The 18,525-nt window shown below is 37.5% G+C and overlaps 1 protein-coding gene across 1 annotated transcript; it reads left to right on the top strand.

Moving 5' to 3' along the window:
• Positions 1–228: 228 nt before the first annotated feature.
• LOC121380825 (cell division control protein 42 homolog) lies at positions 229–16,268 on the top strand. Its single transcript, XM_041509809.1, has 3 exons — positions 229–477; positions 8,389–8,447; positions 14,090–16,268. The coding sequence occupies exons 1-3, from the start codon at positions 324–326 to the stop codon at positions 14,471–14,473; spliced, it is 597 nt and encodes a 198-aa protein (XP_041365743.1). The 5' UTR covers positions 229–323; the 3' UTR covers positions 14,474–16,268.
• Positions 16,269–18,525: the final 2,257 nt, after the last annotated feature.

The following is an 18,525-nucleotide window of genomic DNA, read 5'->3' as shown; positions in this document are numbered from 1 at the left end:
TGAAATACCCATTAAATATACTTAAGTCTTATATAGTCATCCAGTCTAAGCAAAAGTACGTGATAAAGAGCTATTCTTAATTATTGCGGTCACGGGCCCGTCATAACACTTAATATGTAAACACGTAGATATGTTAATACCTATATTTAGCTCAGGAAACACCACCCAAACTACGCGAAGCGGAACGAAATAGTCACGTGACACCATTGTAACCATCCTTGGCGTTTTTTCCTCACCACACAACTGGAGAACCATCACGGAGAGTACAGCGTGCGACTATCAGTGCGTGTTATACATATCTGTATTACATATCTAATCTACAGATGAGGGTGGTGACGACTCGAGCCCGCGACGCGGCGGATATTAAATGCGTCGTGGTAGGTGATGGGGCAGTGGGGAAGACGAGCATGTTGATCAGATATATTGACGGGAAGTTTCTCAAAGACTACACCCCGACCTGCTTTGACAGTTACGTAGGTGAGTATATCATAAAAATAAGAAAAATAAGAATAGTAATATTTCATTTAAAAAAACCCTCTATTGTATCGCTTTAACTAACCTGAAACGCAAGGGTGTTAGTTAAAATGAGAGCATGTCACTTGTGTTATTTAATTTAATTTATTTTATTTAATGAATGTTTAACGACACCCCAGCATAAAAATACACATCTGCTATTGGGTGTCACAATGGGTAAGTATATGAAAATATTATTTATATAATTATGTAAAACCACAATGTGTGTTAGGGGTGGGGAAGAGGTAGGGCTGAGCTGATGAAGTGAGTGTTTTACATAAACACTGAACAATGACTACTGCTGTTAGAAATAATTTTAATACATGAGAATTTATTTACGTAGTATTAGTACTGAATCAGTATTTCACTAATACAAATATTTATGATTCAATGAAGAAAAAGAAATAACAAATAAATAAATAAATAAAATTGGATGTGACTGCAAGAAGATGCGTATTAAAATAGCCCAGTGGCAAGATCTGCAGTAGGTCTAGGATCCGTCCCATTGAGCTATTTCTCATACTAGTCAATGCTCCACAACTTATGTAACAAAGGCCGTATGATGTACTATCTTGTCTGTGGGATGGTGCATATAAAACCTCCTTTGCTGTTACTGAAAAGGAGTAACCCATGACGTGGTAGCAGCGGGTTTCCTCTCTCATTATCTGCGTGGTCCTTAACCTAAGACGCCAGTACAGTTATTCATCCTTCGTCTTACTAGTTGAATGAAGTTTTACATTTTAGCTAGTAAGAGCGAACAATTTTGGCTGGACGTCGTTTCAAGCAGCTGTAAAATTTTGTAATTTAGCTTAATTTCGTTTATTATTTATTCAGTAAATATTTATTAATATACATATAAGTCAAATATCCTAAATTCACATCAATACAAAGTTAGATTTTCCTTTCACAAATTAAGCTGTGAGTGGAAAATCAAAGTACCCTTTATGTAATGTTACATTTGATTAAAGACTTAATCGTATTTCGATGAGTGATGTCATAGGATTACCCGAACTTATCTTGAGCAAGGTATATACACAGGTGTTTACAGGTGTGAAAGATTTTTCGTGAGAAAACGAGATTGGATCACTATGAGTTAACGAGCACCAGTTAATGAGCAACTCGATAAGGCGTTAAAAAAAAGTGTACTTCCGAAAACCCGACCATACCTTAAAAAAAGGCCGACCTCAATTTGTTGTGTTTTTTTCAGTGTATTTTTTTCAAAACATTTTAATATGTAGGTGGAAAGAATAAAAAATGTAGGGGAAGAAACAGCTAACCCGACCATACCTAATTTTTTCGGCATGTTCCCTGAAACGAAATATTTGAAGAGAAATTATAAATACTTCTGCTCTGTGTACAGATATGGGCAAGATCAATCTAATTAAAATTAACTCCACTATTACATGTGGAACTAACAGCAGCCAGTTGGAGCTCATGTCCACCAATTATAAAATTACTTGCAGAATCATGCCAGTGATTTGAAAATAATTTGAAAACATTCCGAATTATCCTGAGGGTATACGATATGTTTCATGTGAATTACGAATGCCTTATTTAGACCAGTAGAACTAATTTTAATCAGATTGCTAACAACACTGCGTAGTCTCCCATGTCCAGGTAACATTTCGTCTGTAAATAATAATTTAAATACTGACCAATCACACTTCGCCTTTTATAACGTTATTTGGGAGCATACAAATTCTAAAAATATCGGGCGAGTCTATTTTAGTGGCCGCAGTACAGCGAACCATACCAATACGTACGGGATGGGGTATCAGTCTTCAATTTTACGTTAAATTATTTATTTATTTATATACCCCTCCCCCCTCCCCCAACTAAATCAGTCTTCAGTTTTACATTACAAATTATTTATTTTATAAAATAAAACATGTTTTAAGGCATTCGTAATTCACACGAAACATGTCGTATACCCTCAGGATAATTCGGAATGTTTTCAAATTATTTTTAAATCACTGGCATGATTCTGCAAGTAAGGTTTTGATTGGTGGACATGAGCTCCAACTGACTGCTGTTAGATCCACATACTAATAGTGGAGCTAATTTTAATTCGATTGGGGGCAAGATCAGAGATGGTACCTATAGCGAGCATGCTTGAACATGCATGGGTGTGGGAATGTAGAAACGATTTGGTTTACACTAAATAAAAATATACATATACAACATACTTAAACCGATATATTTGCACAACATTAATTGTTTTTATCTTGATATGGTAATCACTTAATTCATGTACCTACCTTTTGTTTCACACCCAATAACCAATATATTATTTGTACTGAGGTGTCGTTAATCATGCATGCATTCATTCATTTATTTATTCAGTCAGTCATTCCCTGCTGGTGGTCTTTGTATTCGTTTATCCATACATCAGTTGAAAACATCAAACAGACAGGTAGTTCACTAAAACTTTCATCTGCCGCGAACGTTAACACATTAAATGTATTCAGCAAATCTGACAGTATAGGTTTTTTTTGCCCAACTGAGCTTTGATTTATAGTGTATATATAAATAAACATGTACAACTTGAATACTACTAATTAGTACAGATGACAAGGTCTTCCCTAGTTTTTTTATAAGTAAAACGGGAGTACCGAAAGATAACCAGGACATAGTATAAAACGTTTCCCTCGGCTAGACAAAAATGGACACTTCTAAACTAAAGGAACATATTTTAGTTTATTTTTTCCAGGGTGGCATTATACGCGAGTGCAGGTGTGTGTGTGTGTGTGTGTGTGTGTGTGTGTGTGTGTGTGTGTGTGTGTGCGTGCGTATGTGTGTGTGATCACGGTCTAAACCCCTTCCTGCTTAAGCAATTTTTCTTTCTTTTTAAAAATATATTTTCAGGGGAGCATGACTCAAACCCCTATAAACTTCGCACACCAAATTCTGGAACACTCCCTCCCCTGCTAAAATTTCAACACACGCGCCTCTCTAACTACGACTCTAGGTGAAAAGCGATTAGCACTGTTATACTGGTCAGTGTTCAAGCACACTGTCCTAGGCAACCTATTCAGGACACGGAAGTAAAACATTAATGTTGTATAATGACGGTGTAACATTAAAACAATAGTGAACTTAAAAAGGCGAAATTAAAGTGTGCTAACAGCAATCCTTAAAAAGCATGGCGAGATGTGTGAACATTGTCACAGGACACGTTGCTGCTTAATTTACTTTTATCTAGATGTTGTTTTGATGTTGGTATTGGTTTTGTTTTACTCTCGTTTAGAGTGTATAAACGTTACTTTTGTTGCCCGAGTCAATATGTCTGCACGTTTACTCGTGACGTAATTGTAATATGCTCCAGAACTTACACCAAGTATTTTCTTTACTTCGACGTGTTGAGACGGCTAAATCCAATTAGTCCGTGTTCACGGGTATTATGGAAAGTGGATGTATCTATTCATCTCTAATTGCTTTACCTGTACATACGTAGATAATCTGTTTGTTACACAGCCTTCTCGCACTAATCTAATTTGAATCCTAGCTTTGATTATTTACAAGCATATGCTAGTATAAATATTTCATGAAGTAGCAGATCTTTTGTGTAATTTATAATAGTTTTGGCCCGAAGTATGGAATTTCGCATTTATCTTTAAATAAAAAATGGTTCTACACGGGGTTTTTTAAAGCACAAATAATTTAATCCTTTTTTGTTTGTTTAAAATCTAAAAATACTAGCCAAATAATAAATTTAATTTCTAAAAGAAAGCAATAAATAAACGAACATAATTACCCGATGCCTGAAGCGTTATGGGGTTTTTCGTGTTTTTATTTAAAACAGATGTTGACAACCGCCGAATAATTTACTTTTGCACAATAGGAACCGATAAAATAATCTGGTGCCATAAATAACTCCGTTCTCAGACTGTAGCTAAATGCTAGTGATATCCCAGCAGTCACCGGGAGTAATGTAATGGGTGTGCGCGTTTTTCATCACTCAACCATAGCAGTATCATCTTTAGTAAAAAAAAAAAGAAGAGTAAATCAACAATCCCCAGATTTCAAGCACACCATTGACTGTGACCTCGAAAAGAGCATAATGAAATGTAGAACGACAAGCAACAACAATAAAACAACAAACTGCACTTTATTTACTCCCCGACCGTTCAACGACACACGAGGTACACAGTACACATTTCAAATACATAAATAAATGACAATGTGGCAATAGTACTTGATGTAGGCCTATGTCCGTTATAGTTAATGTTAGTTAGTAAGTTAATTAACTGTTCTCAGGGGCGTTGCATGGTCTGGACTTGGAGGGGTGGGTCGAATATGAATCTAGCGGTTGCTCTTGTCTACATTTTCTCTGGACACATATATGAATATAATATATGAATATAATATATGGATAATGGATATAATATGAATAGCCTAATATTGCACTGTATGCCCCCCCCCCCCCCCCAAACTGTTTTAGCCTCAGTGGGTGGGCGGGGTCGTCCAAACCCCCTGAATCACACAGTCTACACCCTTGGTTGTTGTAGGTATTAAGAATTCAAAAAGTGTTATTGCAAGCTAACCACAGTCCACCCACTTCCATCTTGATGTTGAGAAAATGCAATATTCGAGAAAATGTTATATTTACACCATGTTTGTATGAAAATCAGGAAAGGCAAATTTAGCGAAGCTTAATTACTCATTGAATACTTCCTGGTACTGTGAAACAGGAACTTTTGAGTAAATGTAATATCTAAACCATGTTTGTATGGAAATCAGGAAAAGCAAATTTAGCAAAGCTTTATAAAGTATACCAATGTACAATGAAAACCGGTAACATAATTTTAAAATGAAGTATGTCTTAAACGTTTTTTAATACTTAAAATTCTTTTAATCCGTGTAGATGTTAAATTTCATTTTATGAAATGTAGACAATTCCAACTCCTAATTGTGTCCAGTATATACTTATATGGGGAAGGGGTGGGTGGGGTTGGGGGTGCGGGTGGAGTGGAGTGAGTAGTGATGGAACACATAAAACAAAGAGCGTATGCTGGGGAGGAGGGGGTTAACGTACGCTCTTTATGGGAGGCTCCCAACACATCCGATAAATCTATTGTGGCATTAATATAATCCAGGTAGCTAATCTTTGCAACCATGTAGACAAGTTAAAACCGACATATTTGATTACACTCACTGTGCGTTATGAAACACGTTAATTTTAAATGAGTCACAAGATCTGCAGGTATTTGCTTGTGAGAGTGTCACAATGTGACAAGGTGTGTGGCGATGCGGCTGTAATCGTGACAATTAGATTATGATCTACAGGAGAATGACATACCACTAACACCCTGCGACTGTCCTACAGTAGGACATTACTGGCATTCTTTACACGCCTTCGCGCAGCTCTCGGTGTCCCAACACAGATAAAGTTGCAGTTGTCGCCCTAATGCAGCGCTATCAGATATCGTGCTCGAATATCGTCTTGTCCTCTTAGGTAGAATTCAAATGCTAATTAGGTTAGTTGATAAGTACCTCGACGCTATGTCAAGTACACATAAAGAAAGTACATAATATTTGAGTGAGCGAGAAGGAAGAGAGAGGAGGGGGCGGGGAAAAAGAAAAGACAGAGAAAGGCCGAAAAGAGAGAGAGAGAGAGAGAGAGAGAGAGAGGAGGAGAGAGAGAGAGAGAGAGAGAGAGAGAGAGAGAGAGAGAGAGAGAGAGAGAGAGAGAGAGAGAGAGAGAGAGAGAGAGAGAGGAGAGAGAGAGAGAGAGAGAGAGAGAGAGAGAGAGAGAGAGAGAGAGAGAGAGAGAGAGAGAGATCCCGATTGCTTCATTAATATTTTCACTACTAAAATTATTTGCATGAATGTGCATATTTTAGGAGCCTTTGGGAAGGGGAGAGCTCGTAATATAGACCAATTTGTACTACATGTATATGTGTATATTAGATGTTTCTGAAGATTAGTAACATGCTTTCTTTAATAATGCTCACCTGAGAAGCAAATCACACGAAGGAAAGAAAGAAAGAAAGAAATGTTTTATTTAACGACGCACTCAACACATTTTATTTACGGTTATATGGCGTCAGGCATATGGTTAACGACCACACAGATTTTGAGAGGGAAACCCGCTGTCGCCACTTCATGGGCTACTCTTTCCGATTAGCAGCGAGGGATCTTTTATTTGCGCTTCCCACAGGCAGGATAGCACAAACCATGGCCTTTGTTGAACCAGTTATAGATCACTGGTCGGTGCAAGTGGTTTACACCTATCCATTGAACCTTGCGGAGCACTCACTCAGGGTTTGCAGTCGGTATCTGGATTAAAAATCCCATGCCTCGACTGGGATCCGAACCCAATACCTACCAGCCTGTTGATTGATGGCCTAACCACGACGCTACCGAGGCCGGTTACACACGAAGGAATTCAAATAGACCACTCACTGTCATCTTTAATTGTTTTTATTTCTTTTTATTGATGTTGCTGTTGTTGATAATGTTGTTTTGTTTTGTTGTTGTTGTTGTAGTTGTTTTGTGTTTGTTTTTAGGGTTTGTTTTACCATGAACATTTAGATGTTATATTTTATGTCATACGAGTATTTACTCCATATTTCGGATTTAGAAATGATCCGATGAAAACTATCTATTTTAGTGTGCACAGCTGACATTAGGCGTGTGCAATGTTGTTTGTTAGTGGTGGAGTTCAGTATTAGGTTTCAAGTGTTGTAATTGGTAAACAGGCAGTATGCATATATCTCGTGACAGCTGGACTGGCACGCGCGGAAATAATTACAATTAGTCATAGTTCATCATTGAACGTGCTGACCACGGTATTAACGAATCTGTGTATATATATATATATATATATATATATATATATATATATATATATATATATATATATATATAAAACTGATGACTGAGTAACTGAGCTAAACTAAACCAATCCAAACTTTGAACTAAACTATGAACTAAACTAAATTTTGAAATGAGCATCTACTTTAACAGTCTATACATTATATAAACGTGGTAATCTTTCCCAGAAATACTCATCCGACCCAGATGTTATACAATCGTTAACACTAAAAGAAGAATTTTGTTTTGTTTAACGACACTACTAGAGCATTGATTAGTTAATCATCGGCTATTGGAGGTAAAACATTTGGTATTTCGGACTCGTAGTCATCAGAGGAAACCCGCTACATTTTTTCATTAGCAGCAAGGGATCTTTTATATGCAATTTCCCACAGACAGGAGAGCACATACCACGGCCTTTGACCAGTTGTGGTGCACTGGTTGGAACAACAACAACCCCCCAAAAAACAAAAAACAAAAAAACAACAACAACCAAAAAACAAAACAAAACCCAACCCAAAACCAACACTTTTAGTTGAATGGATGCACCGAGGTGGTTCGATCCTACGACGCATCCACCTCAAGCGAGCGCTCAAACCGACTGAGCTAGATAAAAGATCATTTGCTACTAATGGGAAAATGTAGTGGGTTTCCATACTAGTATGTCAGAATTACCAAATGTTTAACATCCAATAGCCTATGATTAATAAATCATTGTGCTCTAGTGTTGTCATTAAACAAAACACTGGATGTTTGGGTCACTCAAGAGTTCGTGAAAAGGGTTGAACATACATCCACCCCCGTCACAGATCCGGGCTGTGTAGGTCTCGATAAACTGGTGAAACAAGTCATGATGGCAGTTGTACACTCCAGAAGATGTTTTCTTCCCTCTGCACTGTCAAAACACATGTACATGTGTATCTCCTTCCTCGGACCATTGTATACCTGCATGACCACTGTATACCTGTATGGCCGCTGTATATACCCGTGAGACCAGCACATACATACCTGTATGTACTAGTAATAGGTCTGAATGAATGTTTTTTTTTTATTTTGCAGTTTCCACGGAACTCGGTGACAGAAGTTATGAGTTATGTCTCATGGACACGGCGGGACAGGTGCGTCTTTTAAGCTCTCTTTTTTGTATGTCAAACCATTCAAATTTTAAATTCCAGTTCAACATGTTTTAATATGTTCAGGCAGTTGGCTATATATATATATTTTTTTTTTACTTTAGTCTTAAATAAAAAATTGTGCGTTTTCGGGAACCCGTCCCTACCTAGAACAAAGGGCCGGACCTATTATTTAATATTATATATATATATATATATATATATATATATATATATATATATATATATATATATTTTTTTTTTAGATTAGATTAGTTTTAAAACTAGTTTTATTTATTAATATGTAGGTGAAAAGAATACATGCATAACATTTTATTTGGACCTGTGGAGGTAAAAGCAGTTTAAAAAAAGAAAAGAATAGAGAATGAAAGATATCGTCCTACCCTGCTTAATTTGTTTTTCGACTCGTTCCCCGAAACTTTCAAGCCTTATCCATGTCAGTGTCACAATCTCCGTGATAGAGTGATAGTTCTGACCTGAGATTGTCCTGTTTTTCTTAAATCTCATTAAAAAATCAAACCTTAAAATCCAAACCGCGTACTCGAATTTGTTTCCTTGAAGTAATTAATTTAAAGCAGCCATCTACCTTGCTATAACATCTCTTTTACTGATGCAAAACAAGACCTCATCTACAGTTTTATTGAAACTTTCATAGATGAAGCAATACTGTTAACTCGAACTTTTCCAAATATCACTTTTGATAATTTAAAAAGATGGTAGATGTTTATTACTTTGCTTGCAGTAACCTCAGGGTTCGGCAAATTCACTAGCCCTCGGTTGAATGAATGAATGAATGAATGAATGTTTAACGACACCCCAGCACGAAAAATACATCGGCTATTGGGTGTCAAACTATGGTAATGCAAATAAATAAAGTGATGATCAACAACAATATAAAAATTCAAGACTTAAACAAAAACAGTGTAAAGAACTGTGCAAAAACACAAATATCACAGAATATTACGGAAACTTTAATTTTGTGCTGTATTGGCCATTCTCAAAGAGAATGTTACACCCCTGCACCACGGTGAGGTTACAGCACACGCAGGGGTAAACAAAGAGAATGTTACACCCCTGCACCACGGTGAGGTTACAGCACACGCAGGGGTAAACAAAGAGAATGTTACACCCCTGCACCACGGTGAGGTTACAGCACACGCAGGGGTAAACAAAGAGAATGTTACACCCCTGCACCACGGTGAGGTTACAGCACACGCAGGGGTAAACAAAAAGAATGTTACACCCCTGCACCACGGTAAGGTTACAGCACACGCAGGGGTAGCCCTCGGTTGCGGCTAATGATTGTTTTGTCCTGCCTGGGCTAGTGGACATTATCAACTGTGTTAATATAATGCACAGGACAATGGCCGAAGCGTCTGTGAGGGTTAGTGACATTTATTTAGAACTTACTAAACCTTACTGCTTGGAGCTTTGGTACCCCTTCCATTTGCCCAGGGAGATATTTAACATGGTCATCAAGTATCGAGTGTCACTATTTAATTGTTTATTTATTTATTTATTACATCTTGGTAATTGTGGTATTGTTTATTGTATTTCAAATGGTTCACTAACAAGCATTTTCCGTTATGTAACGGTATAAACCACTTAAATTAATCTACCAAATCATTTTTATTATAACATTGGCCCATGGGGGGGGGGGGGGGGGATTTTATTTTCGTTTTACGTTTATGCTATGACTCTGTTTCCATAGTTAAATTATTATGTGACAGACGACTCTGTGGATATACCGAGGTGTTCTACAAATCCAACTAACACACAGAATAACGACAACACCCTGGCTCGTAAAAATGTCTCGGATGTATAGTTTAGTTCTGTGGCACCTGTCACGTTAGTTATGAGTTACGTCCCCTTGATTCCTCGTCTTTATATGTACATATAATTTGTTATGGTCTAAATGCCATTTATCATGACACCGGACAGATAAAACACATTTTTATTATGTTGTGGGGATTTCCACCAGTCACCAAAATGAGAATTGAAAGACTGTTGTTGACATACCGGGAGCGGGTGTAACGTTCTGAACTGTTCTGAATAGAAATGAATGTTTGTTACACGATCGTCCCCCACCCCCAGCACGGAGAACAATTCTTGAGTTATTCTACGACGTTGTTAAGTTTAAAACTTAACACAAACGACACTGTATCGATGTGACAAACATTTTACGATACAAATCAAAATAACTGTCGTAACTGCCAATCAATTTATTGTCATTTTTGGATAACAAATTAAAAACAAACACACAAAAAGCAAAACAACAATAAACAAACGAAAACCCCCAACAAAAACACCAAGAAATAGCAAAAACCCAACCCCAAAAATAAACAAACAATAACAACAAACATCCAACGTTGAAAAACTCACAAAAACGTTTTATGCTAGAGTCAGACTGTCAACTGTCACGACAAAGTTGGCCAACTCTACGGTTGCGTTGTAATTTCCACAAACTCCCAATTTACAACGGCTGCGCTCAGACTAACAACTCATGGGTTATACGACGAGAATCGACTCGTAAGAGAGCTCAGACTAGCAACTGGACATTCGTAGAAGTGGCAGCAGGAAGTTGGCCAACTTTGTGCTGGCAGTTGGCAGTCTAATCTTGACATTACTAGCTATTTATTAACAATTTATCACCTTTTATCCACTTCTCTATCACGAACAAAGTACCAATATAATGTTACCTATGATCCTGAGATTCATTTAAATAGCCGTGTATTGGTGCGGATGCACCGAAAGTTGGTAAAGTACCAAATATTGAGATTTGTAACACATAAGCTATAATTTCGTCATGGTGTTCGGTTTCTTAATCTTCCCTGCCAAGGGAAACCTAGAAAGGTAGAAATAATGGGGAAATGAAAAATAAAAATCACTCATGGATAGCAAAGCGAGATTTAATCAGTTTACTATGTATCAAATCTGTGGTCCCACATTCCTCGCTGAATGGGGTAGGTGTGTGTAACACTTGGGTAATAACACGGCTCTGGTTCGTAGAACTCCGCTCCGTTGTTCGAACCTAATTGCATACGTGTCAAGACCAGGAATCAAATAGTATACTTCTACCTTATTTAACTCGCGAATTACCGCTGTATGGCTTACACGGTTAGAAAGCGGTCATGGTTAAAGAGGTGGCTGTATCCAGGTATTATACGACCAGATCCATGCCATAGGGGTGGGCGGGTCTTTGACTTACAGTTAGAGGTAGAGTGAAAAGGTGTGTTGAAAAAGGTTTGAGAGATGATTATAATTTATAATTTATTATTTTAAAATTATGTATGTGCTTGTATTCAATTAAGGTTCAAGCGCACCGTTCCTGGGCACATACCTCGGCTATCTGGGCTGTCTGTACAAGACGGGTTAATAGAGTAATTGGAGGTACAGGGCTCACCCTGGATCAAAAATACATGTAGCCAAACAATTAGCCAAATGGGATTTTTATTAGCCATAATGAACATGTTTCAGCCAAAATTGTTTTGTTAAGTACTGTATAGAGTATTTATATATGAATATGAAAATGCATCTTTTCCATCTAATTATATACAAAATAAATGTGAACGACAAACCCGTATTCTCGGGGGGGGGGGGGGGGGGGGGGGCAGGATTGAGCTCAGTCGGTTGAGTGCTCGCTTGAGGTGCTTGCGTCGCAGGATCGAACCACCTCTGATTGGTGTTTTTCTCGTTCCAACCAATGCACCACAACTGGACAAAGGCCGTGGTATGTGCTTTCCTGTCTGTGGGGAAAGTGCATGTAAAAGATCCCTTGCTACATTAGGAAAAATGTAGCGTGTTTCCTCTGATGACTACGAGTCAGAATAGCCATATGTTTGACATTCAATAGCCAATGATTGATTAATCAATGTGATGACTACGAGTCAGAATAGCCATATGTTTGACAATCAATAGCCGATGATTGATTAATCAATGTGATGACTACGAGTCAGAATAGCCATATGTTTGACAATCAATAGCCGATGATTGATTAATCAATGTGATGACTACGAGTCAGAATAACCATATGTTTGACAATCAATAGCCGATGATTGATTAATCAATGTGATGACTACGAGTCAGAATAACCATATGTTTGACAATCAATAGCCGATGATTGATTAATCAATGTGATGACTACGAGTCAGAATAACCATATGTTTGACAATCAATAGTCGATGATTGATTAATCAATGTGATGACTACGAGTCAGAATAACCATATAACCATAGTCGATGATTGACAATCAATGTGATGACTACGAGTCAGAATAACCATATGTTTGACAACCAATAGTCGATGATTGATTAATCAATGTGATGACTACGAGTCAGAATAACCATATGTTTGACATTCAATAGCCGATGATTGATTAATCAATGTGATGACTACGAGTCAGAATAACCATATGTTTGACATTCAATAGCCAATGATTAATTAATCAATGTGCTCCAGTGGTGGTGTCGTAAACCAAACAAACTTGTTATTTTTGTCTAGTATGAGATACGAACCCAGTATCTACCAGCTTTAAACACGAGTCCACGACAGATTAATGGCTGTATGGTCTAGCTGATATTTCTCAAGGCAGAATAACAATTTTGACAACTTTTAAATGAATATAAACTAAACTAGACTAAATCAATATTTATATGAAAGAAATTGATCTCCGACTCCCATCAACGCATAAAATCATGAATACATTCCGACATGCTTTGTAACGTGCATCACACGTGCACGTTTTCAGTCTTCCTTTAATCTACCTTCTGTGTTGTATTTTATCTTTTACTTTCTTTTCCCTGAACAATCGATCCAGAACTGCCCACTGGAACATCAACTAACGATGACCTTGCAACGAAATTGTTATTTTGATAATAAACGTTGTTATTAAAGTACTACGAATTAATTCTCATGACCCAAACAAATACTTGGATACTGCATAGCATATTAATCTCGCTATCCTTTTATATCAAGTTTGTCTTCCTTATTAATTGATTTTTGAATTAGTAACTCTCCAAAGTTCGTGATTGATGAAAGCTGCAGTGTTAACCTACGTTTGTTTCATGTTTTGAAACGCGGATAAATGACTAGAAAGCAACAAAGACCACCACTGGACCTGTTTAAGCATGTTGTATATGCCCACATAATTTTTTTTCTTTGTGCATTATATTAGTGGTTTCCTCATTAACCCGTGGTGGTCCAATCTAGCTCTTAAACCTGCCTTTCATAAGTCCAGGTAAAGACGTAACACTCACCACGTAACCGACTGGCGGTTCGCGAGAATTTAACGTTGTGTAACCCACACGCGAACACAAAGACGGTTCGCGTGAAATATTATGCCCTGCGTAGGAAAGATATGTGAAGTGTGAGGGACACATGCTATGGTGCCAGTGGAGTGGGGGGTGGGGGCAAACTATTATTGTTTTTATATATATGTGTTGTTGGGTTTACAGTGGGAGTCAGCCCCCGGTTTGTACGGACCTGTAATTCAGGCGCGGATCTAGGGTGCGGTGAAAGAGGGGGGAGGGGGCTGGCGACGGACATGGTAAGAGGTCTTTGTGAACAGGGTATTATTATTTTTGTTTGACGCCTGCTGTATATTTGATGTGTGTTCTGTCTGTTTTCAGGAGACGTACGATCGACTGCGCACTCTGTCTTACTACAACACTGACGTCTTCGTCGTCTGCTTCTCGCTGATCAGCCCCGATTCCTTAGTCAACGTTCGAAGTCGGTGGATTCCGGAACTCAAAGAGTTCAAGCCAGGGACTCCTTTCATCATCGTAGGCACACAGACTGACCTCAGGGATAACCAGGTTTCCGGCAAATGTGTGACGTCTACGCAAGGCAGGAAACTAGCGCGAAAGGTCGGCGCACTCGGTTATGTAGAATGTTCGTCGCTTACCGGGGATGGAATTAAAGACGTTTTCCGCAGATCTGTGTTGGCGGTTGTTAACCCTCAAAAAAAGAAAACTGTTTGGAGATGTTTAAAACATTTTTTTGCAAAGAGATGAATAAAATTTAATAGACTGATCGATACAAATGTAATTAGACATAAATAGCAAGACCGACCGTCCACGTATATACCGGATATTTCGGTAACTATGTGCAGGCGCATAAAGGGACATATACGGAGGTTTGGTTGGCTAAATGTTTTCATCCCCGCACCCCATCGTCACTGTGATATTCTGTGTATTGCTGTATTTTGTTAAGTGTATATTATCAGATGTAAAGACTGTATGAAGACGTATGAAACAAGACTAAAGAAATTACCAAAAAGCGTGGGGAGTTTTGTGAACAAGGACAATGGATGACTTCCGTTTCCGGTTTGTCAGCAATATCGGAAGGATAACTGATAATAATTAGTGGTTGGTGAATGAATCAGTTTCGTATGAAGTGTGGTCACAATGGATTCATTGTTTCCGTTTCTACGTCAATATCACGCCTGTGCTATCGTGCAATATATATAATATGCTATTCTTTTGTTTCTATTTGATTAATCATATTTAACAACTAACAAAGGGACTGAATGTAGGTTAGTGGTTCGTCGGAGATGTGACGGGTTGAGAAAGAGAGACAGAAAGAGACAGAAAGACGGAGGGAGACAGACAGACAGACGGAGAGCGATGGAGAGAGACAGAGACGTAGAGAGAGAGAGAGAGAGAGAGAGAGAGAGAGAGAGAGAGAGAGAGAGAGAGAGAGAGAGAGAGAGAGAGAGAGAGATGAAAGAACACGATTGTCATTCCTCTCATCAGCACATTAAACAGAAAAAAATCTATTCATGTTTTATTTGTTGACCTACACCATGTTGTTTTTGACCGTCAACATATTTTTTTATATGGACGCCCATGTATTTAGATACTGTGAGTACTTAATGACTATACGCAAAGTGTGATGTGTCGTCGAATTCATTCCCGTTCGAGTTTATTTTGTTTGTTATTTGCATTCCAGCAGCTTTTAACTCGTATGCATGCCATATTCTATTTTTGAAAAAAAGAAAGATTCTTGTGAAAGACTTGTTCCAGAAACTCTCGTATAAAGTACGTTTAACTTCTGCTATGTACCAGAGATCTTTAACATTAACCTGAAGAAGCCTAGAATTTAATGTCAAATATTATTTCATCAAGTTGCTGACTATCGTCCAACTGACATGTTTTAAATCTATATAAAACTTAAACAATAAAAATTAACAACAACCAGATAGCAAAGTATCCATTTATTTATCATTTAATTTGTGGAATCTGGATGTGATACTATATTCTTGTGTTTTACTATAATAGAATACATCATCAAATTACTGTACAGTGATCAACTTGTAAACCGATCATTGGTGACAATATCAAGACATTATAATGGCTAAATGGAGCTCTATTCAAATGTAATGGAAGACAGTGATGATGTCAGTAAATCGATGGAAATAAAAAAATCTACAAACAATGCTTGACAGGAATTTGGTAGATGCAAATGGGGGGACAGTAGATATATGGTATATAATATAATATATACACTGGTCATTGAAACCTGATTTGTGGTTAACTAACAAAAGCCATTTGACTGACTGTTGAAGGCGAACGTTTTATCATTTAACCAAGATGATGTCAGACAAATACTGTTTATTCTAGAAGAACAATAATAGTTCGACTGTACCCAGTTAGATAATCTTGTAATGGAATGTTGACAACTACTATACATGTGGTCGTCCACAAATACATTTCCGTATATTATGAGCAAACTGATTTTCATATTAATGCATACCATTGTTTTAAAGACTGTGATACGGCAGTTTATCACAATAAATCATTGTTTATGTGGATGTTTTGAATTCTTATAACATATGCACGATACAGAAATATATATTTCATAGCTTAATTTGAAGGCGATTATGCATCATATTCATGCAATCACATAACATTCGAAATCGTGTCTAGTCGTAAAATAAAATACGTATTAACATATTATGGCAGTCTATTATCTGTCATGGATCCGGTTGGTTAGTATTTATCTGTGTCTAGGCGTCCCCCTGGATCTAAACATGATTGTTTTTACGGATATTCGCCAGTTAAAATATATGTTAGCCTTACATATTTATATCACTGGCATTTACCAACATTTGCAATGATTAATTTTACTTGTAGAAAACAGGAAATTGCATTTTGGAACATCGAGTTTTCACAATGTTCCGCAATGGCATGCACCGAACCCCTTTAGAATTGACGTAAACACGCTACCAAAGGGTGTCAAACCACAGTTCAGCTACACGTTTTAATACAAAGTCCTACATTAAAGTTTTGTTTAACGACACCACTAGAACACATTGATTATTAATCATTGGCTATTGGATGTCAAACATTTGGTAATTATGATATATGGTCTTAAATAGAAAACCCGCTCATTTGTTCATTAGTAGCAAGAGATCTTTTATATGCACCCTCCCATAGTGAGGGTAGCACATACCACAGCCTTTGATATACCAGTTGTGGTGTACTGGCTGGAACAAGTAATAATCCAATGTGCCCACCCACGAGGATCGATCCCAGACCGACAGCACACCAAGCGAGCACTTTACCACTGGGCTACGTCCCGCTTCCCCGTCCACAAAATCTTACGATTGTTTGTTATTAATATTGTAATAATGACATTCATATTTGCGACTGTAATTGTAAGGAATTATTTGACGGGATCGTAGAATTGTTCATTGGAAATAAACATTTCATTTAAACCAACAATTTGGTACCTGACTGGTGTTAATATATTCAGCTTATGCACTTGCATACGGATGTTATACATCGTGAACAATACATTTTTAAAATGTTGCATTTATCAGCATTTGTAATGATGAATTTTTATATGCAGAATGCAGAAAAACACATTTCAGAATGTTTAGTTTTGGAGAGCTGTCGATAACGACAACGAGACTTTATTAACACTAAAATCTTTAGAATATTTTTTTATTACATGACCATTAGAATAGATCATCCACATTAAAGTTGTTCTTATCATGACACGACATTCTTCGACGATCTTTAAACGCAGTCGTTAATCTGGGCCACATATAGATGCAGAGACTCGCCTTGGGCGAGAGAAAGACGAGTGCGACAATGTACTAGTGTTACAAAACATGGCGGGAGAGTTGTCATCCCAAGGCTGCTGACCTTAATTATTATGTGGGTGGCAAAAAGACACAAGTGTTTTGTTTAGATACATTTTTTTATTTAGCCAAAAAATACACACTTTGTAGGCATACATATACATTTATAAATAAAATAATATGCTGTGCACATTGCGGGGAATGGTAAGTAGCAACGGTTACTAGCGATAAAAGTCAATAGTAAATGGGCAATACATGCATAACAATAATATACAATATACTAACACATGTCATGTATCAATGTTGTCTGTTCTATGCGTGGTAGCAGTGGTCAAATACTTACACAATTTAATTAGCTGTTTTGAATTGTCGCTGGGCAGTAGTTAAAATTAAACCTGAAGTTGTGTTCGTATTTTGTATTAGGAACAGAATGCGAGACCGCAACTTTAAGACTGGTTTGCTGTTATTTTATCGTGGGTATGGCATAACCCAATCGTGCAAGGATCGGTCTGACAATAGATCATTTGGACACGACCTTTAATAATATATCTTAAGATGTAATTAGAGTAAAAGAAGAGCATTTTGAGAAATATTTTTTTTTTATGGGACCTGCTGTTGACAGTTTTGAATGTAAATTTACATAACTGTAATAACACTAGCGCTGGTTCACACAACTGACTGTGGTATCATTCCAAGTTCTTGTTTATCTGTCTGGTCATGTGAGTCTGTGACGCCACATTCCTCACCGTGAAAAGCTCGATATACAACTCGGCAAAGAACATCGCGATCTGTCATAACGTCACATTATACTTATTCGTAAGCCGTCTTCAAACGATTTGTGGTATTCTCCGTCGAAGTGGATGGTGGTGGTGGTGGTGGTGTGTGTGTGTGTGTGGGGGGGGGTAGTAAATTATATAGAGACATGAATAACATGGCTACTTAATACAGTCAAAGATCAAAGCATGAACCTTCAAAAAT

Source organism: Gigantopelta aegis, chromosome 9 (assembly GCF_016097555.1).
Source record: "Gigantopelta aegis isolate Gae_Host chromosome 9, Gae_host_genome, whole genome shotgun sequence".
NCBI lineage: Eukaryota > Metazoa > Mollusca > Gastropoda > Neomphalida > Peltospiridae > Gigantopelta > Gigantopelta aegis.
Note: the sequence above shows the minus strand (reverse complement) of the source record. Positions and strands in the feature narration are given on the sequence as shown.

Excerpts from the sequence above, each read along its gene's own strand:
- LOC121380825 (XM_041509809.1), top strand. The coding sequence starts at position 324 with ATGAGGGTGGTGACGACTCGAGCCCGCGACGCGGCGGATATTAAATGC. Across the intron at positions 478-8,388 it reads CTGCTTTGACAGTTACGTAG|TTTCCACGGAACTCGGTGAC; the intron begins GTGAGTATATCA and ends TTTATTTTGCAG. Across the intron at positions 8,448-14,089 it reads TCATGGACACGGCGGGACAG|GAGACGTACGATCGACTGCG; the intron begins GTGCGTCTTTTA and ends GTCTGTTTTCAG.